The sequence below is a fragment of the Vulpes lagopus genome, chromosome 13, assembly GCF_018345385.1.
Source record: "Vulpes lagopus strain Blue_001 chromosome 13, ASM1834538v1, whole genome shotgun sequence".
Lineage (NCBI taxonomy): Eukaryota > Metazoa > Chordata > Mammalia > Carnivora > Canidae > Vulpes > Vulpes lagopus.
In genome coordinates, this window is record NC_054836.1 from 29,607,249 (window position 1) to 29,634,615 (window position 27,367).

At 32.7% G+C, this 27,367-nt stretch overlaps 1 protein-coding gene across 2 annotated transcripts in view; it reads right to left on the bottom strand.

Moving 5' to 3' along the window:
• Nucleotides 1–6,754: 6,754 nt before the first annotated feature.
• The window catches only part of AGMO (alkylglycerol monooxygenase), a 334,118-nt gene continuing 313,505 nt past the window's right edge, over nucleotides 6,755–27,367 (bottom strand). For both annotated transcript variants that reach the window (XM_041727450.1, XM_041727449.1), the window contains one exon: nucleotides 6,755–8,148. In XM_041727450.1, coding sequence (XP_041583384.1) covers nucleotides 8,074–8,148 — 75 coding nt within the window. In that variant the 3' untranslated portion in view covers nucleotides 6,755–8,073. The remainder of the gene's footprint in view (nucleotides 8,149–27,367) is intronic.

Sequence of the window (27,367 nt, forward strand, 5' to 3'; positions counted from 1 at the left end):
TCTTTATTATTAAAAAATTTAACTGGCACAGGAGTATCAGATGTTTCACATTTGGCAGGATAGGCTATTAGAAACAGCTCAGATTCCATGAAATGGATGAAGATGTTGGCTTATTCTTGGTATTAGCTGATTTTCTATTAGGAACATCAGATGACACTGGAATAAAACTGATATCATTGAACTGATTGCAAAGTTCTTCAGTGAACGGAGCCAATACATTACCAGCTACAACTTCACCTTTCTGCATGTGCACAAGAAAACTTCTAATAGTTACAAGTGAAATGAACTTATTAGAGTCTTATAATCTAGAAGGTTAAAGTATTGTCACCTTTAACACAATCTTTTCTCAAAATGAGTAGTCTTAGGAGATAAGACTGGTGCTCCTTCACATTTATTTCTTCTGGGTTTCATATAATCAACAATCTCACTAAGGTAAGCCTCTCCTCACCTTTTGGGTATTAAGGTCGATAAATATTTTATGCAAGTTACACAGCACAAACTGTCTTAAAAATTCAATACTTAATTATCATTAAATATGCATTTATTAATATTTGAATTATTGTTGTAAATAGCTGTCTGATGATTTTATTCTTATAGACTATTGCAAAGGTCAGTGTAAGACTTTATAATACGTCACGTGGATGCCAGATGTCATTGTTACATGGTCTCCCAACATGTTCCATTTAGATGGAATTAGCTGTCCTTACGCACTGATTATCTTAGCATATAGCATTTTACCAGCAGAGTAAATTAATTCTGTGTACTGTTTCTGAAAAGGAGATATTAGTTGCTTGCAATTTTTCTGGATAGGGCAAAGCAGGGGGAACAGAGACCATTAGATATGGAAATCCTTTGTACTTCACTAAAGTGAGAACTTTCATCACTGCATAGGCATCTCTTGCATTATTACAGGAGAAGTTGGAGAAGCTGAAGATACAAAATCGACGTCTGCAAAACCTAATCCAGTATACTTAATGCTGCCCCTAATAATACATTATTTATAATAAACAATACTTTATTTAAAATGAAAATCATAAGCCCAGATTTCAAGATCTACCACAAAGCTGTAGTAATAGTATGGTAATGGCACAAAAATAGACACATTGGTCAACAGAACAGGAATTTAGAGCCCAGAACTGCACCCATGCCTATATCATCATTAATTTAGGACAAAGGAGGTAAAAATATAAGGTGGAAAAGTCATATCTTGAAAAATGTTAAGGCCAATGTCAAAACATTGCCGCCTATGTTTTATTTTAGGAGTTTTATGGTTTCAGTTCTCACATTTAGGTCTTTATTTTTACTTTATTTCTATGTGTTGTGTAAGATCATTCATTTATTCATTCATTCATTTGCATGTAGCTATCCAGTTTTCCCAATACCATTTATTGTCCCTCAGGCAAGGAAAACAAAATAAACTGAAGGGACTAAACTATTGGAACAACATAAAAAGCTTCTACACAGCGAAAGAAATCATCAGTAAGGGATGCCTGAGTGGCTCAGCGGTTCAGCGCCTGCCTTCAGCTCGGGTCGTGATCCTGGGGTCCGGGATTGAGTCCTGCATCAGGCTCTCTGGGAGGAGCCTGCTTCTCCCTCTTCCTATGTCTCTGCCTCTCTCTCTCAGTCTGTGTCTCTCATGAATAAATAAATAAACCTTTTTTTTTAAAAAAGAAATCAATAAAATAAAAACTTCTCTACTGAATGGGAGAGGATATTTGCAAATGATATATCTGATAAGGGGTCAATATCCAAAATATGTAAAGAACTTATACAATTCAATACCAAAGGATGAAAAGAAAACAAAAACCAAAAGCCAAAACCAAAACAAATAATCTGATTAAACATTGGCAGAAAACGGGAGCAGACATTTTTTCAAAGACATATAGATGCCAACAAGAAAATAGGCTCAGCATCACTCACCATCAGGGAAAGACAATTCAAAACCACATAAGATATCATGTTACACCAATCAGAATGACTAGTAGCAAAAAGATATAACAGGAAATAACAAAATCCTCGGTGAGGATGTGGAGAAAAAGGAACCCTTGTGCACTGTTGGTGGGAATTGGTATGATTATGGTAGAAAGTAATATTGGAGGTTTCTCAAAAAATTAAAAATAGAAATGTATGATCCAATACTCCACTACTGGATAGTTGCCCAAAGAAAACAAAAATACTAATTCAAAAAGATATATGCACCTCTGTTTATTGCAGCATTACTTACAATAGCTAAGATATGGAAGCAACCTAAGGTCCCACCAATAGATGAATGGATAAAGAAGACATGGGATAGATAAACAACAGAATATTACTCAGCCAAACAGTAAGATTAGATCATTCAGAGGACAGGTGAAATAAGTAAAGAGGATTAAGAGGTACAAAGTTCCAATTAAAAAAACAAGTAAAACAAGTGAGTAGGAGTACATAGGTGGCACAGCCAGTTAAGCATCTGACTTCAGGTTTCAGCTCTGGTTATGATATTATGTTGTAGACTTGAAATTAATGTAACATTACGTGTCAACTCTACTTTAATAATAAAAAAGAACAAGTAAAATAACCTGGACAAAACTTTTCATACAAAGATAAAAAAATCAGAGGCAAACAGGGCCTTGGGTGACTATGTTTTTTGAGTACATCTTCTTTGTCTGCTAGACCTCCCTGTATTTTCTATCTCATTGATACTAATCCAATTTTTAAAAGATTTTATTTATTTATTTATTTATTTATTCATGAGAGAGAAAGAGAAAGGCAGAGACGCAGGCAGAAGGAAAAGCAGGCTCCCTTGGAGGAGCCTGATGCAGGACTCAATTGTGACCCCAGGATCACGACCTGAGCCAAAGGCAGATACTCAATCAAGGAAACACCCAGCTGCCCCTTAACCTATTTTTTTTTTTTGTAAAAACCTTTAGGCTTTTAAAAATATATGTAAAAATAATCTCATGCTAAACTGGTATTTAGCAAATCTAAATATCCATGTTTAATCAGTACCATCTCTTTCTTTAATTGAAATATTTGTTATGGAAAGAATATTCCCTTATATTGTACATCTTTCTTGTATATTTCTGAAACTCAAGGGAGGATCTAGAAAATTTTCTTCCACTCCAGATTGGTTATGGCCTCTGTACTTATTGTTGGCAGAACTTTGAATAGTACAGATACTCTGGCACCATTTCAGTCTTCCTAAATCAAAATTCCAATGATCCACAGATAAAACTGATGTACAAAGACAAAGACTGCTTCTTTCTGTTTCCTGTAATGTAAATCTATGCAAGTTAGAATTTTGGATTTTTGGCTGCAAAACAAAAGGAGAACACACTCAACAGATGAACTTATTACTGATGGATACTGAAGTGTCTGGATTGATTGGAAATTCTGACTATAGAGGTATTAGAGTTACAGAATTCCAAAAGAAGACAAAACTATTGATGCTCACTTCTTTTTGCTAATAACTTTTCCTAATTGAGTCTATAAGGAGGAAGGTGTTTAGTATGTTATACTATTGAGAAGAAGGGAATGCAGACTACAGTGAGATTTGAAAAAATACTCTGATAAAGGAAAAATATTATCAATTTTCTTTTACTGAGGCAGGCTTGAGATAGAGCCAGCCTGCTTCCACAGCGTTGCTGACAATCATGACATCAAAAATGTTTTAAGACTCTGAAAACTAAACTAGCCTCTGTGTTTTCTATCTTTCTTTCTTTCGTTGAGATTCTGGAAGCTATGAAAATGAAAGAAAAATAGAGGAGGGGGGATAAAGGATGAAGCTCATTTCATTTTATTTTATTTATTTATTTTTATTTATATATTCATTCATGAGGGAGAGAGAGAGATAGAGAGAAACTGCTGAGCCACCCAGGGATCCTCTGAAGTTCATTTTAAATTACTGTTGCTGTCTCAATTAAGTGACATTACACCATAATGTGTATCAATATTCCACTAGGGGGTTCTATTGCAAATTCCATACTGAATGACATATTACCAGCAAAATAAAATTTGAGAACCTTTAATAAACATTAATCTAAGCTGCCAATGTTAAATATAACAAGCTTCATTCCTTTGGTGATTAATTCAACTTTAGATACATAATTACAGATCCACATAGTGCTGAATATGATGGCCACTAGGTGATTACATTAAGTTTAACAGAAATCATTAGAAAGACCATGATGAAGGGGAAGTAAATGATACAACAAATAGAGCTAAAGTAATGGGCAGTTCTATCAAATAAACTCAAGTGCAGGAATGGGCTCCTGTAGGCACATGGCAATCCTATAAATAAACCTATGACCTTATCATTCTTAGAGTGAAATTCTGTAATCATCTACCTATTCACCAAATCTATCCTGTAACTAAACTGCTTATCCTCTGAATTTCATTTTTTTTACTTTGAAGCATCAAATTGAATAGGAGATACAGTGAGCTTAGGATCCTCAGCCTATACTTCTAAAGATTCACTTTGGATATCTGACATCACAAAATGGAGAAAGATCACGGACTTCGATGTCGGGATTCAGAATCTTGAAATTTGGTGGGGGAACCATTTTTGGGCTTGAGAAAGTTTTTGAACCTCTGTCACCTTCAGAATTTTCTTCTGTAAAATGGTATTAACAGTGCTTAGTTCCCAGGATTTTAGAGACTAAATGAAATAATTCTAATTGAGTACTACTCAGCAAACAAATATGCCTTCCCTCTCTATCCTTCTTTATGGTAGATTACCAAATCTGAGAATCTTTATAATTATTTGCTGAGTCAGTTTGCATCTCTCCATTAGAAGCAGCCAGTGATTGATGAATTCTATTTTTAGTACTTTCCCTCTTGAGAGAATGAGAAAGAGGTAGTGCTTCATTCGAGAGTAAGCATAAATTACATGGCTTCACTCAAGATTAATTCACAACATTTATAGTAGTTATATGAACTGTCATCATGTATTAGTACTAGGCAAGAGAAAACTGGACTGGAAAATTAGCAAGGTTAAAGGTGAAGAACAAAGTGCCTCAGTTAACACAAACAGGCCCTGGAAAGACTGCTTATCTGGAAAATTTGTAGCTTGAAAATGTCTGCATTTCCAAAAGAACAGCATTTATAATGATCTCGAGGGTACTTAAGAGAGAAAAGAGAATGGATGAATTTGCATTTACTTTAAGAAAATGGAACTTTACCATAGAAGTATCTTTTATAATTTTTAAATTATTTTCATTTTTATTTTTTAATATTTTATTTAAATTCAATTTGACAACAAATAGTATAACACCCAGTGCTCAGCTCATCATGTGCTATCCTTAATGCCTATCACCCAGTTACCCCATCTTCCACTTACCTCCCCTTCTGCAACTCTTTGTTTCCCTTTTCCCTTTTTGTTTGTCTTAAATTTCCATTTTTTAGATCACTCCTATAAATTCACATTTATTCAAGCATATATATGTATTTATACACAACCCAATGGACTATTCTGACACACTAAAAACTTACCTAAAGATTAATGAAACCTCTCTTTTCTTGCCATCCCTTGGGGATGTAACCTATAGACTGAAGTCTCTAGGATGTATAATATGAATATTCAGAATTTTTATGCTATAAATTTAGCAATTTTCAGCCAGCAGAGGGCTCCTTGCTTTGATATGATCCTACATATGCAAAGTCTAACACAAACTCTTGGTAAGGAACCAAAGCATGGTTTAATATTTGTTATGGCCTTAAGTGTTTGCTTTAACTGTGTTAAATTAAGAAGTTTAAAAAGATGAATGAAGCAAAGCCAAGTCTCTACTTCTGACGCTTGATATATAATTTGTTAATTGTTTCATCATGCAAAATTTAATCTTCTTCCTCCTTAGCAGTTTGAAAACCAAATGTGCTTCAATTTTGCATCATGAGTCCTCATAGACACCTGCTGTCTGATTCTTCTAACAGTTTTATATTTCTCTCTGTTCAGGGCTTAAATATACATTTATTTATTTATTTATTTATGAATAACGCATTTTAAGATGAGATTAACCAATTGATCAGTGTCTTAAACTTGGAGATGAAAATAAGCAAAACTCAATGAAGAATGGCATTGTTTTGGTGCTTATAACTTTGATTACGGTAGTCTCCCCTTATCTGGAGGGAATACATTCCAAGACTTCTAATGAACACCAGAAACCACAAATAGTTCCGAGCCTTCTATATCCTATGCTTTCTCTTATACATATGTACCCATGATAAAGCTGAATTTATAAATTAGGCACAGTAATAGATTAACAATAATAACTAATAATAAAATAGAACAATTATAGCAATATAAAGTTAGGTGAATACGGCTCTAAAAATATCATATTCTACTGCACTCACCCTCTCCTTCTGGTGATGATGTGAGAAGATAAAATGCCTACCTGATGATAGAAGAGAGGCAAATGGCATAGGCACTGTGATGTAGCATTAGACTACTATTGACCTTCAGACATCAGAAAGAGGATCATCTGTTTCCAGACCACAGTTGAGTGCAGGTAATTGAAACCACGGAAAATGAAACTATGTATATGGGTAGACTGTTGTACTTAAACTGTACATTTAAATCTAAGAAATACTGAAAGAGGGGAAGGAAAATTTTCCAGCTGTTTTCAATCCCTCCCGCCATTTTGAACCTTATCCTGCTTATTCCTGTCAGTTCCTAATAAAATACTCAGCAGATTTCTTACAATCCCAGTGAGTAATGTACATACAACCCTTAGGACAAATTTATTTAGAAATTTATTTTAAAAATTGTTTAGAAAGATTCTTTTTTTTTTTAATTAATTTTTATTGGTGTTCAATTTACCAACATACAGAAAAACACTTAACAGTACTGTGACAATTTAAAATACAGGTATCCCTTACTTTTATGTTATGCATTAATTAAGCTACCTCAGTTTTATGAAAGACCTATATTAGTACCCATTTTCCTGAACTAATAAGAAACAGGAAGATAATTTTTGCTTCTATGAAAAAATGTTGTAAAGCAAAAATAGCATGCAGCACTTGTTTTGCAGTGAGCAGTTCTAGAGGCCACCCACACCTGAAGAAGTAAGAGTGGCTGGGTCAATCTCCTTCCCAGGGAACTATACTCAGCATCAAGCTGCCATAGCTTTGAACTGTGTCTCTAAGCATCTGTGCTTTTTTCTGATTTATTTTCTTCACCCATTAGCAAGATGAATTGTAAAGGATCAGAAAAATCTATGAGAGATTTTTTTTTTGGGGGGGGGTCTGGGAATGCTCAAAACTTTTCCATATAAATTAATGGTAATTGCTTCTTCACTTTACACCATTTTAGCTTATGAAAGATTTCATAAGAAGGCTCTACTTTCAGAAAACAGGGGAATCCTGTAACGCAGAATTACAGGTTTCTAAAATTATAGGTTTCTGAAAGATCTGACTTTTTTTGTAAAAGTGAAAATTTCCTTCAGTTGGTGAAAATAGGTACTAATGTTGGTCTTTCATAATGCATAAAAGCAAAGCATAATGTAAGCTTTTGAAGAGCAGGGATACTTGTACTGCACGCTCTTCAAATTGCCAAAACAAACAGATCAAACATATTAGACAGATGTATTAACTGTTGAATACACACATTCTGACAAATTCTATTCATTTCCATTTCAGTGATGTCTTTTTCAGTAACATAGCTCCTTAGGTTATGTGGTTTTCAAAGGTAAATATAGACCTAAGCGACAACTAATGTGATATATTTTTATGACAACAAGTATTTATCTAAGCACAATTTTAGCAAATGGAAGTTGTCAAAAAGTGCAAATGAAATCTTTGTTCTTTTTTCTCTCACTTCTCTTATACTCATTAGCTTAGATGCTACCAGTGAATGTCACATTATTGTATTTGAGATTACTTGCTTTCAACACTAGCAATAAAGAAAAGTCATCTCAGCTGACTTTAATTTTAATAGAAACTAACAAATATGGAAAGCAAGCAAAAGTAGATATGCATATTTACCTTTCATTAAAGAAATGCTTCATATAATCATTATACGATTATATTTTCAGATGCAATCATAATATACCATGGTTGTGGACAACTGATTAAAACAAAAGAATTGAATACAAACTTCTGTTATTTTGAAGGGCTGGAGGCAAGTTGTTTCATGCTTCTGACTCCCCAGAAAGCAATGCAGATGGAAAAAAATATCTGAAGAAATAAAATACAAAGAGGAAAAACAATTATAATTGAATCGATAGTTTTGTTCAACTGAGTTAAAAATATCTTTGTAGGGGAAATGAACATAAACATTTTAGACAGTTAAATTAATAAAATTGAATTTAGCAGTTGTTCACTGATAGAATTTAGCCAACACAACTTAAAACTCATTACATTGCAGACAGGAGTGGGAGTAAAAAGTTTTGGTTTTGTGGCTTTTATTTTTAAACTCTCCAACCTGGATCATTTCTAGGTTTGGGACTATGAACGTTAGATACTGAATGAGACAGAACTTTCTTCTGGCATCTGGGCATACTGTATGCAGAATGTACTGTATGAAATGATCTCATTGTTTATATAGTTTAAGAAGCATTTGGAAAAGGAGGAATAAAAACATTATAAAGAATCATTCCTCTCTGGGGCAATGTGATCTAACATGTTATGAACTTTACCTAACATGAATGAAAGGTTAAACACCACTGCTGATTTTCCTTCTCAGTCTGTTGATCTCATCAGGTGTATATTAAAAAAAGTTCTACAAATTTCTCTTTAAAATTGATAACATAGCTAAGCCACAAGAAGCATCAGAGTTCACTGAGTTCTTTGGTTCCTTTTTTTGCTTTCAAGTAATATCACACATTCCCAATAAATCACCCAAAATTAGCCAAATAAAACTCTTGATTTCTGATGATCCTAGCAAGAAGGATTATACATTCATTCTCAGAAGAACTCATGGTTGCAGAATTTTTTATTATGCATAATCTAAATGCCATAATGCCATAAAACATGTATCTTCTCTTGAGGTAAAATCCAAGCACTAGTCATGATCTTTATACCATTAGAGGCCTCCTAAGCCAACCCTTTCCTTTGCTATTACCTGTGTACTAAAATTAAACTGTAAGATTGCTTTTATGATCTCCATTTTAGGTGTTACTGGTATGATGATAGAAAAGAGTAATGCCCAAACAAATGGAGTTATTGGGATAGCTGTATCCATATATTTTTTTATTGTGCAAACCGCCTATCCCAACTACCAAAATATGACCAAGTCTTCTCCCCAGGAAGAAGATTACTATCCCTGAAAGATCCACAAAAATATACAAAGGAGCACATTTAAGTAATAAGATGGAGGTATGAGGGACATTTTGGGGTGATGGACTGTGGAGAAGCCAAAGTCATGAACTGAGACCAGCCATCAATTAAGACAAAACAGCTTTAACTGTGGTTATTTTGCTATGAAAGCCTGAATATGAAAACAAAAACAACAATATGACTTTCCTAAACACTGATTTTTAGACTTCACAGGTAGGTTGTTCAGTTTCATATGAACCTTATGGTTCTTCCTAGAGAACTATTATCCTTCACATTAGCCAGTCTGCAGTTTTCTTCAAATACATGCATTCCTTTCAGCCTATAATATGCACAATATAAAAAATACATATGAATAACAAACTGTACAGTTATATTGAAGCAGAAGTCAAGAATAATATTAGCATTATGGAGTTGCCTCAGAAATCAAATACAATATATTTAAAGGCTGGTTTTGATTTTGTTTCTTTTGACTGTAATTCAAGAAAAATGACCTCATGGGATTTCTCATGATGGTGCCAAGCAAAATAATACCAAGGTGGGAGTATTTATGAAAGCCTTTTGACTGTGCAATGAATTGCATTAGTCTGTGAAGATGGGTAATGTTGACAGAGTACTAGCTGCAAAAACAAGTTTCAAATGGGAGAGAGATGATAAATGCATAATAATAGTATAAATAGTTCAATTCCAATTCATAATATTCCAATATCCAATTCAAGCAACTAATAGATACCTTGTGTTGTGTAAGGTAGTGGAACCTGAAATATATTGGCAGTTTAAATTTTTACTGGTTTTGAGTTTAGTGTTTAGGGTCACAAGGATTCCATGGGTGAAGGCTAGGGAGAATGAAATAGCTAAAATGTATGTAAAAGTTTGCTAGTATGTCATGATTCTCCTCTTCCCTACTCCCCACACACTAGACTATCCATACTTTCATCTGGAATCCTAGAAATAGTAAGAACTTCTAACCTAACAAAAATATGAAAAAAATTACAATTCACTTCACTCCTTTGTTGTTTATCTGCAACTTCACAACTAAATCTTAGTGTTTTGAAACTATAATTCAAGTCCTATTTCCTTAAGGGTCCATTTCTAACTAAACACAATTGTCTTTTCCAGTGATTTAAAATGCTTTTAGCTTATCAAAAAATGCAATATTGGACAGTTTGCAGTTTTATTTTGTTTCTCTGGGATTTTTCCTCCGTATATATTATCTCTTCAAAAGGATGGGGTGAAAACTTGATGAAGCATAGGAATCCAATTCAGGTTCAATGTTACTGTGCAGTGAGATCCTTGCCTAAACCAGCCATTGTTTTAGGTGCTTTATTAGATTATAATGTTTAATTCTCATTACAAATCTTGGTAGATTGGTACCCAATTTGCTCATTAGGCGATGGGAACTTAGAATTTACCAAGAAATCACAAAGCTACTATCAGAGCTGGGACATGGTAGTTTTTTTGTTTACATAGCATCTCCCAAAAAATCTAACTGCATATCCAGTGAAATCAGTTCAGTGAATATGTACATCAGTAGTGAATCATTGCCTCTTATTTTGTAGTCACTCGTCCTTGCCTAATGATTTTTGAGTCAGTAACTGCTAGGTTTCTGACATTTTTCACCATCAGCATTTTAAGTATAAATTGGAGCTTTTGTATATAATGAAATCCAGAATGGCACAGAAACATAAAAATTAATGCAATGAATATGCCCCTCTCAAAATATGCATGACCCTGAAATAGTCACTCGGTTTCATTAGAAAATAGTTAAGTAGGAAAAATAGATTTGCTCTTATATTTTCAAGTATGTATGTGTTGTGCAATACATACATTAGACCTAAATGTGTATTTCACATATCATTTTAAGCTGGAAAATTATTTAATGTGGACTCAATAAAACCAGTTGATTATTGATTGCAGTCATTCCATTTTTAAAATTTTCTCTTGTTTTAACTCTCTCTTGATTTTTGTATGAAGTTGTTCAATTGGTTCTCCATAGTTGATTAGATTAAATGTATCATTGAAATAATTGTTCATTAACATATTTCCCAACTAAGTATTTGTTCAAGGAAGATAAGAAAACTACTAGTGAGGCTAGTATGAGAATAAAAGACAATTAAAGTGAGCATTTTTTTTGCAATATTCTCTAATCATAGATAGAATGTTTCTGGATATATACAAATTCAATGAACACTTATTTTATCATAGGCCTGGGCAAGTCTCAAGATTTTAACAGCTGGATTTAAAATATGAAACAGAGGAAGTTCACTCTTGGTGTCAAGCCCTCCTTGAGCTAACACATCATTAGTGGCCCTTGTCTTCAGGCTATTTCCTTGACTTCCCATGGCCCTAGACTCTGATTCCTGAACTTTGGCCTGTACAGATGCTCTCCCTGTTTCCTCCACCTCTTTCCAAAAAAGTGCATCAATTGACAGGTGGCTAACCTGAGCCTGTAATCCATACTAAAACACCAGAGGGAACTGATATTTTATTCTGCTGCTCCTCCCTATTAATGTCTGTGTTTTAAGAGGACTTACTAAACACGGCTCTACTTATGAGCAAATCAGACATCTAATCTAAAAGGAGACAGAATAGTACCAAAAGAGGTATTTATGTGCATGTGACATCTCCTCATACTGCTATCTCTCAAATTACAAAGCTAGTGGATTGTTCTTACACCTATGTACATATCTGTCTCTGTCAGTTTGAATATACCTACTATATATATATATATATATACATATATATATTCATATATATATTCATAAATAACCTGAGGTGCAAATAACATATCCTCTTAGGTAGTGGATAACTTCTACTAGAGCTAGCTAGTAAAACTCCACATATCTCAAATCATTTAACTTTCAAATAAACTTGCAAATAAAATGAAACTTTTGAAGTACTTGAAACATTACCCACAGGAGAAACTAAATCTCTGAAATAGCTGAAATTTAGTTTGATTCTCAAGCATGGATTTATTGTTGCAAATACTGAAATAGAACACATTGCCTGAGAGATAATATCTCATTTAATTTTATGCGTCTTCACAGTGGTGATATAATTATGTATACTAAATCACTAAAAAGTTGAACGAGTAAGTTAGAAAAGATAAGTCATTTTGTAAATGATGGGTAAAATTGCTTGATAAATTCTGCCTTGACAAGGAACATGAAATACTTTAACTATAAATAGTATTTTTTTTTTTGGTGAAGATTTGAGACTTAATCACTTTCAAATAATTTAAAAAATATTACTGCTTATTTCACTGCATATATTTTCAGCCAAATTTAGACATTTGTCTGGATTTCCTAAAATTCTCCTGGAATGGATATACTTTTTTTTATGCCTAACAAATCATATCCTGCCTATAAATGGAAGAGCATATTTTTACCTAAAAATTTTTTCTTTGACATTGATGAGGTTCATAAAATAACAATTAACTAGCCAATTATCACAACCATAACAACGACAACAGCAACAATTTGTTTTAAGAGCAACATATGAAACAAGCAGAAGTTTTTACTAAATTATTTGGAGAAAAATGTACCAATTCTTTGTTAAATATACTTTTTAACATAATATTTCAATTTTTTAAAGATTACCATCATCCGCTGTACAGAGAAGCAGATAAGAACTTAGAGTACACACCTGAATTGCAATAAAGTATCTCTATTTTCTATTAATGCAAGAGACAAACACAAACGTACTAGACTAGAAATTGGAGCCAAATGGACTGAAAGTCCTTCTGAAGTGAAAACATCAGAAAGATATTAGGTAATGATACTTTTTTTTTCTTAGAATTTTTCAAGGATAAAATATGACAAATGCTAACTCAAAAGCAATTGGGAATTGCTGATTTTACTTCCAGTATATTCTATATATGACTAAAATACTAAGAGTCATCTGCAGACAAATAAACAAAGGCTTAAAACAAATAATTTCCAGGCATTGCAACTATTACTTGTGTTTTATCTTTAATCTGTATCCTATTCAAAGCAGATACAATCACCACTATACTTAATGCATAGTCCTATCAGATTTAATACTGTCAAGATTTAAAGATTAAATCAAGTATCATTGTTTTACACTTGTTTTTAAATATATATTGAAATTCTTAACAGAGGGAAAACAATAAAAGAAGAAAGTTTATGTGAATGCCCATAATAATAACACCTTATTAAAAAGAATATATATTTTTCTCAATCATTACATATACCTTGAGTCATTTTCAAACAAGATAATATATTAAATATACTATGATCATGTTTTTTAAAAGAAAATAAACACAAACACAAAACTTTTGTTTTAAATAATTCAACTGAACTCTGAAACCTGAAAAACTAGATATTTCACTATTTTACTACTCAGTGTGGGCAAAGGACTCTAATAATTTTAGTGACAAAAAAGTACTAAGTTAATTTTAGATAACAAATACAGAATCTTCATTGTAACCATTTCTTCAGCTCCCTGGAGATGATTATCTCCTATGATGTACAATAATTTACTCACTTCTAAATGTCTAAACAGCTCAAGAAATTGTATATACTTTACAATAATGCCCCTATAGTACATTCTATTGTTCATCTATATCACACTTGAGTTATCATGATAACATTTTAAAACCATAAATATTAGTAAGAACATTAGAGATCACTTAGAGGTCTTCAAGAACTACCTACCATTCAGAGAATATACTTGAAGACAGTTGTCATGAATTAGCTACTGTGCATGCAAACCCATCTGGTCGAAATTGTATAAACTGTAATTAGCATAAAGTGAAAATAGATGCTACATTTCCCAAAAACATCTGTGAATTTTTCATCTTTGAATTCAAAATTATGAATAAAGTGTGTTTATAGATATAGGACTTTAAAATTATCCAATATTACCAACCCTTATTCTGAGGGTATGACCATCCAGTAGTGTGGATTTTAAAATTGTCTTTAATTACTTACTACATTCTTGCTTTTCCTTATACACAGTGATACAGCTCAATTTATGTTGATTTCCTAGAAAATTTCTAAATATTTTAATATACATACTCTAGATATTCGGGCTTTCTTCTCAGTTCTTTCCAGTTATTTTTTTTATCCCCAGCTTGAAATTTCCCAAAAGGATAGGTACAGGGAAAGGCTAAACTTATCACAATTAAAACAGAGGAAAAATTAAAGAGACAACCAAAGTTGATTAGACATGATTTGTATCCATAGAATGGTCAGAATATGTGCCTTGTCAAAGCTGGAGCCTGACTTTATATTTTTCTAATTAAAATTCTTAATGTAGAAGGGTAAGACTTTTTTTTTTAGAACTCCATTTTGAACTGTAGGATAAAAAACAACATGGATATATGGAGAGAAAGTTATGATAAGGTCAAATTAAAAGACCCAAATATCACTAGTGAGAATGAATGTGAGGTTAAGGTTGACCGTTCTGTTGGAAAAATACCTTAGGAAAAGTGTACATTATGAAAAGCATCTGTTTATACTCACAATCTTCCTCCAGTACTTACCATGGAGCCCCATGTTCTTTACTTTTTATGGATTTAGGAATGAAAAAGATATCAGAGCAGTAAAAAATTTTAAGGCTAGTCTATTTTAGTTTTTATAAATTTGGGAATAAGTGTAGGAAAAATAAGGCACTTGACGAACATTACCTAATTTGACCTGAGACATTTTTATATATCAAAATTAGTCAAGGGCAAGCATTGTAAACATTGTACATTGTAAACATTTCCCTAAAAACTATTACCTTACTTAAATGGAAGGTAATGTTTTTTTTAAATGGAAGACAGCTCAGTGAATTAAAAAATTCATTCGTTTTTTTTTTTACTTTCATATTTCTGCAAGTAAGTTCTAGCTACAACTAGAATAACATTTCATTTAATTTTCCTGAGTATGTCTAACATTGGCACAAAATTGTTTGCTTCATATCCAGTAGTATATTTTGAAACTAAATACTTTTGAATAAAATGTTGGTGGATTAATCATGGTCCTTAAGTGTCCTAACAGAACTCTCTGTAATAATGAAAAATATGATATTTAATCTAAAATTCAAAGTACAACACCTTTCTAATTCCCTTTTATTTCTGACTGCTGAAATTTAAAGCATTTGCATTCTAAAATCAGAACTCTGTTTTAACAAAAATTATCAAGAAAAACATTCAATCCTGCTCTACCAAAATGCCATTTTCATGGTAAACACATAGTGGTTCCTGATAATCTCATCACAGCAGTTTGATTTTCAGTGTATTGTACATAACAAAGGCCAGCTCCTAGCATCTCTCTGACATCACAGTTGAGAGCTTACATCGTAAAAAAAAAATCCTAAATCTTTTCACGTGCATAAAAAAATTTTAATACTTGATGTACAAAAATTTATATCTGAAAGACCATGTGTTTACAAATGCAGAACACCATTCAACACTGCTAGTCCAGGACGTCCAGTGGGCTGTTAAAAAAATTCTTTGTACTTGCCTACTATTTAGGAAACAAAGGAAGCCTCTTAAAAAAATTTTTTTTCACGAAAAAAAATTGCCATGTTTACAGAAATAATAGTGATGTCTGGTTTTTAAAAAAAACGACAGTATATCTTGGATGGATATGTTTTGAAAAGATCTCTTTGTATTGTTTTTGCTTGTGTCAAAGGGATGATTAGAGTCCCAGTAAATGGGAGCCTCCCAGAGTAGGCTAAATAGAAGGCCAACAGCCAACATATGGCTTGCAGCTTGGGGGATTTCTCTCAAAGTTCTGCCAAAGATGGGACTGCCCAAATGGTTTCTCGCGTAAGTCCTAAGTCATAAACTGCATCCTACTAAGCCAGCTATGCCAGAACTGGACCCAAGGGTATACGGAGTCTTGGCTGATGGGAAACAATGACTGCTTCCTAAGGAAGCCACAGCTGCTTTCCTGAGAGACACCCCAGATGCCTGAATTTTCCCTTACTTTCCATTTTTGACTACCTGTTCTGGCAACAGTTCCAACAAAGGGGGAGGCAGACAGCAGGCACCCAGCTGTTTTCAATAAGCCTTGGCAATGTAGGTACTGATTACATAAACACTGCAAACATTCAACGAGCATATTTTCTAGCTTTTAAGCTATAAAAAAGTGTGAGCCTGTACCCTATATCTCTTCTGTTCCAAATAATGATAATACTGATCATAATGATGACTACCATGATGATGATGATGACAACAATAATGATAATTAAGGCTCTAGTTATGAAAGCAAAGATTATTAAAGGAAACATGATATCATGAACTGCTGGGAAAGAGCTCGAATTATGCAGAGAATTGGAAAGATGAGAAATTTCCACATTTCAGGGACAAGAATATGTATTTTTTCCTTTAGGAAACAATGAGGTCAAAATGTGCAATTAAATCACTTGATGTCTTATAATTCCCACAATCCATGGAAGAAAACAATTAGCTGTTGCATCATCCATTTGCATTATAGCACATTTTCCTTTTCATTTGCATGTATTCAAAAATATTATTCTAACTTCTTAATATACACAATGAACTTTGAACAACACAAGTTTGAACTGCATGCAGCCACTTAAGTGCTGTTGTTTTTCCATAAACACAATACAGCACTGCAAATGATTTTTTCTCTTCCTTATGATTTGCTTAATAACATTTTCTTTTCCCTAGCTTCCTTTATTAAAAAATGTACTATATAATACATGTTACATACAAAATATGTGTTAATCAACTATTTATGTTATCAGTAAGGCCTCTGGTCAACTTAGGCTATTAGTAGTTAAGTTTATGAGGAATCAAAAGTTGTATGTGGATTTTCAATTGCATGGGGGGTTGGTGTTTCTAACCTCCATGCTGTTCAATGGTCAATTATATGTAAAATATCCAAGAAAGAATACTCATAAAATATTGCAGAAGGTCTTCTGTTTATATTAAGATCAGGTTCAGAAACCTAGTCAACTAGAACTCTGGAAAAGGAATAAGAGAATTAGGTTGTCCCAATTCAACACAAATTATTTTGCCTCAGCAGGTTACTCAGAATTTCAGTTTCTGCCTCTATAAAATAAAGATAAAAGCTTCCAGGTCTCACAAGATTATGGTAAATATTGACTCAATTAAAGAAACATAAATTTCTATGAAAATATAAGATATTAAAGTGTGCTATATTTCTTGCTAAAAAAGATTCAATAAACTAAAAGTGACAACAGAGTGACAGATAATGAGATATAGATTATAAGTAGAATTGGAATATAAGAGTTTTCAACATGTCAGTTCTTTCTCATTCATGGTCACAAATTAAAATGATCCTTTCAATATTGTAGATACATAATTATTGCTGGGAAAATATAACTATCTTACAAACTAGAGTAATCTATAATTGTACTTAGTGGGTAAGTACAATTAGATTGATCATCATTTGAAGTATTTCCGTTATGTACCTCATCCTGTAAAGACATAGAATTTGATGATCTTGATGAGTTTTTTTTTTGTTTGTTTGTTTTTTTTCTTGATGAGTTTTAATGTCAGACTTTTGAAATATATCTTTTAGTGTCATAAAATATTTTAAATTTTAAATCCTTTTTATGACACAAAAATATAGACTAAATAATAGTTTCGATTTTTAAAAAAGATTTTATTTATTAGTTCACGAGGAACACAGAGAGAGAGGCAGAGACAGGCAGAGGGAGATGTAGGCTCCTCGTAGGGAGCCCAATGTGGGACTTGATCTGGGACTCCAGGACCATGCCCTGAGCCAAAGGCAGACACTCAACCACTGAGCCACCTATGTGTCCCTAAATAATAGTTCCTAATGATCTTCCAGCCCACTTCTATTACCAAACCATGGTTTTGATCTTTCATGTTACATTAAATTTCCAATCATATCTAAAATTATGTTAAAAATAATTTTTTTTACAATTATTACAGATATTTTTCCACAGGGATGCTAACCAATAAAATGGAAATGGTCTTCAACGAAAATTCTATAAAAAATAGAGATAATTTTTTAGTAGTAATATTTTTGAAATATTCTTTGACAAATGAAAAAATATATATATTGAGCAAAGCTGAGTCAAGAAAATTCTAATTGGAACTAAGCTGATAGCACGACATGTTTTTTGACTAGGATAGACAATATAACATAAAGGAAGGGGCCAAATTTAATGGACATAATGGAGGAAGAATAGTAAGAAAATGCCAGCAAAAAATTATTGTTCTATACCTTTGTGTTATAGACAAAACATTTGAAAAGTCATCAAAATTTTTAGTAGAGACTCAATGTAAGAAAATCTAATATTGTAAAGTCACAACTGCTAAAATAATAAACTTTAAAAATAAACACCCATATCCTTCTAATTACTTATTATTTATTTAGTGCTAGGTATGACATGCATAAGAAAAAATATCATGGTACTTACTTCAAAGGCAAATATATGCACAAAAAATTGCAATGAACCATCCCCTATTAGTCTGTATTTATTATGCAAATATATATCTAATTCTTGTTTTATGCCAGGCAATTCACTCTAATGGAACTCACTCGTGAGCCACATAGACCCTGAATTCAGAGAAGTAGATCTACACAGTTTTCTACGAAGTATCTATTAAGGGCTGGTATTTGTATATATATCGTATTTCTAAATCTTCAAGTTAAAACTATCTTCACAGTGTGGCTCAATGTAAAAACATGTTTTACTAAAATGTGGCCAATCACAGAGATACGTTATATTTTTCACTGACTAACTTATTTGTAAGATGAATATTGGCCACAGCTACCTTATAGGATTCTTATATGAATAAGGGATGAATCATTTTCATTCAGCAGATAGTGTTTTCTAAAGTACCTATATATTACTGTTTTGAACTTATATGTGATTATGAAAGTGGCTTTGAATCATAATTCTATCCTGAGGAAGTTATTTAATGCTGATATATCTATCTTCACCTGAAACACATGGATAATTTTACATGGTAGTTGGCATAATTAAGTGAAAGAGTGAGAGTTTGATGTATGCATGTGCTCAGCAAATGTTAGTAGTTTCCACTGATGCTATTTTTTTGTTTTGCTATTTTGTTATTATAGTTACTACTGATATTAGATCAGCTTTTACAGCAAAGTTTTCTAAACTTTATTTTTTAAAAAATTTAAAAGAGATTTATTTAATTGAGAGAGAGAGAGAGAGAGCAGGAGGAGGGGTAGAGGGAGACAATCCCAAGCAGACTCTGTACTGAGCACAGAGCCCAATGTGGGGCTCAATCTCATGACCCTGAGAGCATGACCTGGGCTGGCACGAAGAGTCAGACACTTAGCCAAAGGAGTCATTTGGGCACTCCTAAATTTAATTTTGAAAATATATCATAGCAGTTCTTCTCTTCCATTGCATTTAGCCTTTAAAATTTTCAATTATTTTTTTGTGTATTATAAGCCACAAAAAGTTTATTTTAAAAGGATGGGTTAAAACAACTAGAAACAAAAATTCTAATATTTACTTTTTTTCATCTCAATGTATCCTCATCCACCACTTTTTAAAATCACAATCACAAGCTTAAAGGAATATTCAAAAATCTAAACCAGTGCCCTGGGAAAAAAACAGGTTGAGAGCCTTGACACTTGGATTCTTGTCCTTTCGGTCATGAAATAGTCAAATCATTTATGTTCTCCGGATGTCATTTTCTTTTCTGCCCAATGAGATTAGAAATAGGAAATCTCTAGTCTATTCTATCCCATTATCTGAAAAAAATAACAGAATTGGCCAACACAATATTATAATGTTAGAGAGTTCTAAGGATAGCTCCCATAAATAATTAAAATTTTAATAAAAAGAATATACCAGAGATGCTTCTTCATCTTGCCCTAGTTACTAGCACAATAAGGTAACTGAAATAATGGAGGAAAAGACAAGGGAGGAGTCTTAAAGAAAATCAGCTTTCCAGAGAACAAACTGATGGTTGCCAGAGGGAAGGGACAAAGTAGGTAAAGGGGAGTGGGAGAAAGAGACTCCCAGGTATGGAATGAAGTCACAAGGATAAAAGGCACAACAGCATAGAGAATATAGTGAATGATATTGTAATAGTGTTGTATAGTGACAGCGGGTAGCTACACTTGGGGTGAACATGGCATAAGTGTTGAATCACTATGTCATATACTGACACTACTGTAACATTGTTTGTTGACTATACTCAAATAAAAAATAAATAAAATAAAATAGCCAATCCTAAAAAAATTATTTTCCATACATGTGGAATATGTTTACAGACTGGCAGAGGATGGCAGAGATGGATTCCCCAAACATCCATTTCTAGAAATCAAAATCTCTAATCTTCACCTTGGACATAAGCTGGTCCACTGTGGCCTAAAATTTAAAAAGTTAAGACACTTTAGGTTCACTTTTGAAAAATAACTTGGTGGACATCAACAAGGAAAAGGTAGAGTAGCACTAGTGATTCTTATAAAACTTTGCAGAGGTATATACTAAAATAAAACAAGTCATGGACAGTTTTGGTAAATATTGGTAAATAATGATGGGTTTTAAAAACAAAAGAAATTCCAGAGGTAAAATACTTTGCCTGTTTTTAGTTATAGTTCAAGAAATACAGCCATAGCTCAATAAGGTTGGAGTTGGGGGAAGAATACAGTTTAGTCATTAATATATCATCTAGGTCAAGTTATAACACAAAACCTTCAGAACTGCTAGCTTTTATATAGTCCATTGTTGATTATTTGTTGATTATTTCTCTCTTCTTTGAGAGAGAAAAAAGACAGAGGGAAGATCCTTAAAAACAATTATTATATGATAAAAATTCTAGGAGAAACTTATAAATAACCAATGCCAAATATTAAATAAAGAATCAATGATGCATGGTGTGGTATGAGTCTTCAGACAATATCTTTGTATCTGCAAATGTGTTTATAATTATGTCAAAAGATATATTTTATGGATTCTGGGGAAATGTGTTAATAATTCTCATAAATAAGTAAGGGCCAATGGAACCTTCCTGGTTAGCTTCTGAAATTAGCACATGCAACAAAAATTGTCCCAAGCTAAAATTACCCTAGGATATCCCTTAAATAACGCCTTTAGTGTACTACACATGGTTTTGTGTATGCAAACCCTTTATGGTAATTCTTTTACATATTCATGTTGGAGAACTATTGTGCAAGACTGAAGAAATTAACAAAGGGACGTCTCTAGGTAGTTGTCTGATAATTTAAAACAATCTTGCCTTTTGATTAAATGGCAAAACTTAGTGGAAAAGAAAGAGAAAAAAGGGGATGATGAGATCTAAATTGTTCCTGGTTATTTGTAAGGTTACTTCTTTTAATTTTTGAGGTTGAGCTTCTATTACTCTAGTATTGGTTAAATAGATGTCTTTGCTTTTGATCAAACAAGACAGCAGACTGTATCTCAGAGCTCCAAATTCCAAAAGCAGCTTAAATGTACATATGACGTCACCCCCCCACTTTACATTAACATATAGGAGAATATTTGGTTTGGCTTCTTTGGCATACAAATTTTGCTTTAAAATATGTTTTAAATGCCCTAAGCAGTTAAACCTCAGTAAACCTCTGCATACACTGCTATTTCTAACTCTGTCTTTGACAGCAATGATCCTATCACAGCTGCACAGACCATGCTTTTACTTCAAACTTTCAAATGAATAAACGTAACATAAATGCTGTCACAACAAATGCAGTGTACTGAGACTTTCTGTTATGTCAACTATATTTAGATTTCAATACTACCATTTTTCTTGACCTAATTATGACTCCCTGTAATAACCTGGTTTACCACAGAGCATTTAGTACAGGGATTCCCCTTGTTGTGAAGCAGAAGTTACACAGAGAAAGTTTACAAAATCTTGGGATGTGATGACTGTGGTGACCTTGAAAATTTCGCTGAGGTGAATACTGACTAAACTGCATTGTAATTGGCTGAGTTTTTCTACACTCTTATCATAAGAAAGTATACATGCCTAGAAATGTTGTTTTCCTTTCTTTTGCTTTTTTTCTTTTCCTCTCTCTCTCTTTTATTTTTTATTTTTTACTTTTTTCCTTTGTCGTGGTGAAGTGAGTTACAAGCTCCCATAAGACCTGAAGACTCAACACAGCTTGGGTTGAGGACTGGATTTCTCCCACATGAGTTTGGTGGCCGGGTCAGTCAGAATGATATTAGTATATTTAATTTTCAAAACACACACAGTGGAACAGATGTGTTTTATAGGAACTGAAAAATGAAGTTCAGAAGTGAGGGGGTCTGGGTAATGTTCTGGTACAATATGGCTAGAGATCACTGTATGAAACTAATTCCTGCTGATAATTATAAGTTGTCTCTGTGAAAACTAGTTTTTAGTATTTGTGTATAGCACTATGGAGAGTATCAAAGCTACCGAGATTTGAAACAGTGCAGCCGGAGCTCCAGAACTTTATGTAAATTAACCCCATAGCATGGAACACATTAACTTGAGGGTTTCAGGAATTTGGACCTCAGAATGCATAGGATGTGGGTTTAATTGAAATGCGGCATTATGACAATCAGTTTTTCTCTGGAGACAGAATTTTTTAAGGTGCATGCAAATGCATAATTGAGCATTGACATATTACATCATAGTGATACGTTTTAAACAACCCATATCTGCTTCATAGTATTTATTTCACTGAAATACCACTGGATATTTAAAGATTTCTCCTTTAGAGTTCAGCCATCTGAATAAATGAACAGTATACTGAGGTGAGCCAGTCAACTCTCAGATGGGGCCAGGCCTCAAATGCTCACACATACACAAAGCACTTCTTCTGGAAAAAATGTTTCTGGGTTTTCAACATAAATCAGGGTCAACACATAATACAATCATACTCTAGTACATTTAAAAGCTGGAAAACAGTCTAACTAGGACGGTGATGCTTCCAGCAAACCCTCAGGCCAAATAGCAATCAGAAAGAGAATTTATGGCTTTGTGATCAAACCTCATCTCTGTTCAATTCCATGAAGGGATTGCCTGCTCTCCTGAGGAAATTTTAAATGGGAGTTAGAAAACTATACTTTCTCGATGATGACTTACAGGATTTCTTTTTTCTTTTTCTTTCTTCTTTTCCTTTTCTTTTCAACTGTAGCCACAAATGGATATGCTTGTGAGTAATACTAAATTCCAGAAGTCTTGATATTCACAGCATAACAATTAAATTATACATTTATGATAAAATAATAAGCCAAATCTTTTGGGCAAAATTCTATATACATCACTTATAAACAGTAGCAATAATAATATTAAACAATAATAATAAATTTTCTTAATGGCAAAAAATGTCTATTAGAGTTTAAAAAAAGTTTGTCAAATTTCATACTGAATTCAGAATATGCCAGACAAAATCAAATATATTATTGTTTAGAACATTTTTATATAAAATATAAAGTATAAAACTAAGAATTGCTTATTGTACAGCAGATTTGGAAATGCCAGGATCAAGAGATCAATACATATCCATTGGGGATACACTATATTCCTAGATATGTACTAGAACAAAAAGTGATAAAAATAATATAAAATAATAATTTATATAGAAGAGAGAATATATTCTGTAAAGGGTTGGGGCTTTCTGCAAAATGACATATTACATACAGAACACACTTCAAGAAATAAATGAGGGGGGCACTTGACGGGATGAGCACTGGGTGTTATTCTGTAAGTTGGCAAATTGAACACCAATAAAAAATAAATTTATTATTAAATAAATAAATAAATAAATAAATAAATAAATAAATAAATTTTTTAAGAGAAAAAAATAAATAAAATTGCTTTTTGTGTGACAAAAAAAAAGAAATAAGTGGAATTCTGGATAAATACATCCTTTAGAAATCTAAGATGTAGCTTATTTCAAAAGAAAGAAAGGGAATACTAGAAACTAGGAGAAAAGAATAGAAGAAGGAGGAGGTTCAATGCTTCAATTGAGCCATGAATAATGGCCTTGACTCTATGAGAGCTGTGTGATCTGGAAAAAGATGATTTTCTCTCAATCCATGTAAAGGTACTAGAAAAATAAACAGTGGCCCAGAGAAGTGGCAAAGAAGCTTTTAATCATCCTCTGCTAGAGATAGGAGAAAAAAGAAAGTGCTCTGTGAGAACCTGAAAAGCTAAAACTGTTCTACAAGTGAGTGTGGTTCAGACACCCAAAGCAGAAAAATTAACATAACTGAGTAACATGAAATTGCTGGGGCCCACAAATAAAGACACGCTGAATACCATAGGGATGCTTTCCTAAGCCAAAGTACCTGAGAAGCCCAGGGATATAACAATCCCTACTGAGAAAGAGCTCATGATAAAAGTTTAAATGTACACACATACACACATACATTTTTTAAAAATCCTGGGGGAGATTTTAACATACTCAGCAAATGGATAATCTATACCAAAAATATAAGAAGTAATGGAGGAATTGAAAAGATAGTGTAAAGTAAGAATTTTTTAAAAAGATTTTATTTATTTATTCATGAGAGACACAGAGAGGGAGGCAGAAACATTGATGCAAAACTTGATCCCAGGACCCTGGGATCACGACCTGAGCCAAAGGCAGATGCTCAACCACTGAGCCACCCAGGTACCTGTAAAGTAAGAATTAAAAAAAAATTAAAGAAATAAAAAATAATAGAAATAATGAGGAACAGCAAAAGACTGGGAAAAAACCATAAATTTAAGCATAGGCCAAATAAAAACATCGGAAAATCCAAAATAATTGTTGAAATTAAAAATCTGGTGAACTGGTTAAAAAATGATTATGTAGAGAAGAAGATAAAATTAGGAAGCTAGAAGATGAAAATGGCATAGAGGGAGTTATGGAAACAAAATATGAAAAAGACTTGGTGACATGAAAATCTAATATATCTGATTGGAGTTAAGAAAGAGGGAATAAAAAGAATGGTTGAGAGGTGACACTAGAAGCTATAATGGATGTTAATATTGCAGAAGTGAAGGGAAAAGAAGATATGTATCCCTCAATTGAAAAACCACGATGAAGCCCAAGAAAGGTAAAAAGAAACAAAGAAACAAACTGCATGTATTTTAGTGAAACTATAAAAGACTAGGGACAAAGACATAAATCTTAATGGAAACCAGAAACAAAAGATATATTAGGTTAAGAGGAAAATATAAATATATCAGACTTTTGGCCAAACAGTAAAGAAATATCTTTAAATCTCAACAAATCTCTAAATATCAACTGTCAAACGATAGCCCTATGCCAGCTAACTTGTCACTTAAGATTGAAGGTGAAGTGAAATCATTTTCAGATAAAAATGTTTGGTAATCATAAACCACTGTGAAAAAAAATCACAGAAAAATCTATACTTTATACTTCAGAAAAAATGAAATTAAAGCAAGAAGGAAACATGGGAGGCAGTTTTAAAAAGGGGAAAATGATGTCTGCACAAGAAGGGTGCAGGCTTTGGGAAAGTAAGTGACTATTGACTTATTTATAATAAATTGAATAATATTAATCAATCACAAACAAGAAATTAAAAACTATTTAGAATTGAACACTAGGGAATAATAACCTTGGAAATAGAAGTATAAGATTTAAAGCATTACTAAATCAACTAAGAAGAGTATAACATAAGACTAAGGAATAAAAGAACTGAAATATATAATACCCAAAATAGTAAAACAAATGTTTGCAAAACACACACACACACACACACACACACACACATCCATGCACACCATAGTTAATCTAGTATGCAGTATAGGGGAAGAAGAGACATGAAAGTAAACACATGATAAATTGAAACTGACAAACTGTTAAAAATGTCAGAAATCACTAAATATTTAAATGGATTTTACTTGCCAATAAAGGAGATTCTCATACTGGATTTAAAATTTTAATCCAGGGATGCCTGGGTGGCTCAGTGGTTGACTGCCTCCCTTTGGCCAAGGGTGTGATCCTGGAATCCCGGGATCAAGTCCCACATTGGGCTCCCTGCATGGAGCCTGCTTCTCTCTCTGCCTGTTTTTGCCGCTCTCTCTGTGTGTTTCTCATGAATAAATAAATAAAATCTTAAAAATTAATCCAGGTGTGTGTGGGGGGCTCAGATGGATAAGCGCATAACTCCTGGTTTCATCTCAGGTCATGATTTCAGGGTCCTAAGATCCAGCCCCATGTTGGGCTCTGGGCTCCGTGGAGAGTCTGCTTGAGATTCTCTCTTGCTCTCTGCCCCTCTCCCAGCTTGCATTCTCTCTCTCTCTCAAATAAATAAGTCTTTACAATTTTTAATCTAATCATATTATGTTTATAATGTGTACATATATATTCACACAAACTGATATAGAAGGATTTAAAGAAAAAAATAGCATGCTATATATTAAGTCAATTAAGTAGAATAACCAGTGATATTTGATATAGTAGACTTTAAGGTAAAATGTTTTAAAGATAGAGCATTATTACTTAATACTACAAAATGAACAATGTGCCATAAGTATGTAACAGTGCTAAATCTGGATGTGCCAAGCAATATAATCTTAAAACACAAAAAAACAAAATTACCAAAAACAAACTGAGAAATGAACAAATATAGCTGGAGAATTTTAATCTCTCTTGGAAAAGTACACATTATCAAGTAAAATTTTAGTAAGAAGATAGAAGATTTAAGCATGAAAATGACATATATATATATACATATATGATATCTCATTTTATATCAAATAAAAAGTAAATGATATACAGACCACAGTTTCTGACCGAAAAGTAATTAAAATAGAATAAATCAATATACTAAAAATCAAACATTTGGGATCTAAATAACACACTGATAAATAATCTGTTAGTGGACATAATTTATAAGGGGGATTATTATATATAACTAAATGACAATAAAAATACTGTATGTCAAATTTGTGGGATGCATTTAAAATCATAAAAAGAAATTAATAGATAAATCAATATGAAAAAAGGAAAAATATATAAATATTGATATAGTCAACCAATTAAAAACTATAAGGTAGATAAAAAGTGGATAAAAATTTAATTAAAAATGAATTAAAATTTTATATTCCAATGTGGATAAATCTAAAAAACAAAATTAAGCAATATAACAGTATGGCATTATTTATGTATTATTTTTAAAAGTAGCAAAAACTGACATATATTGTTTGAAATTACAA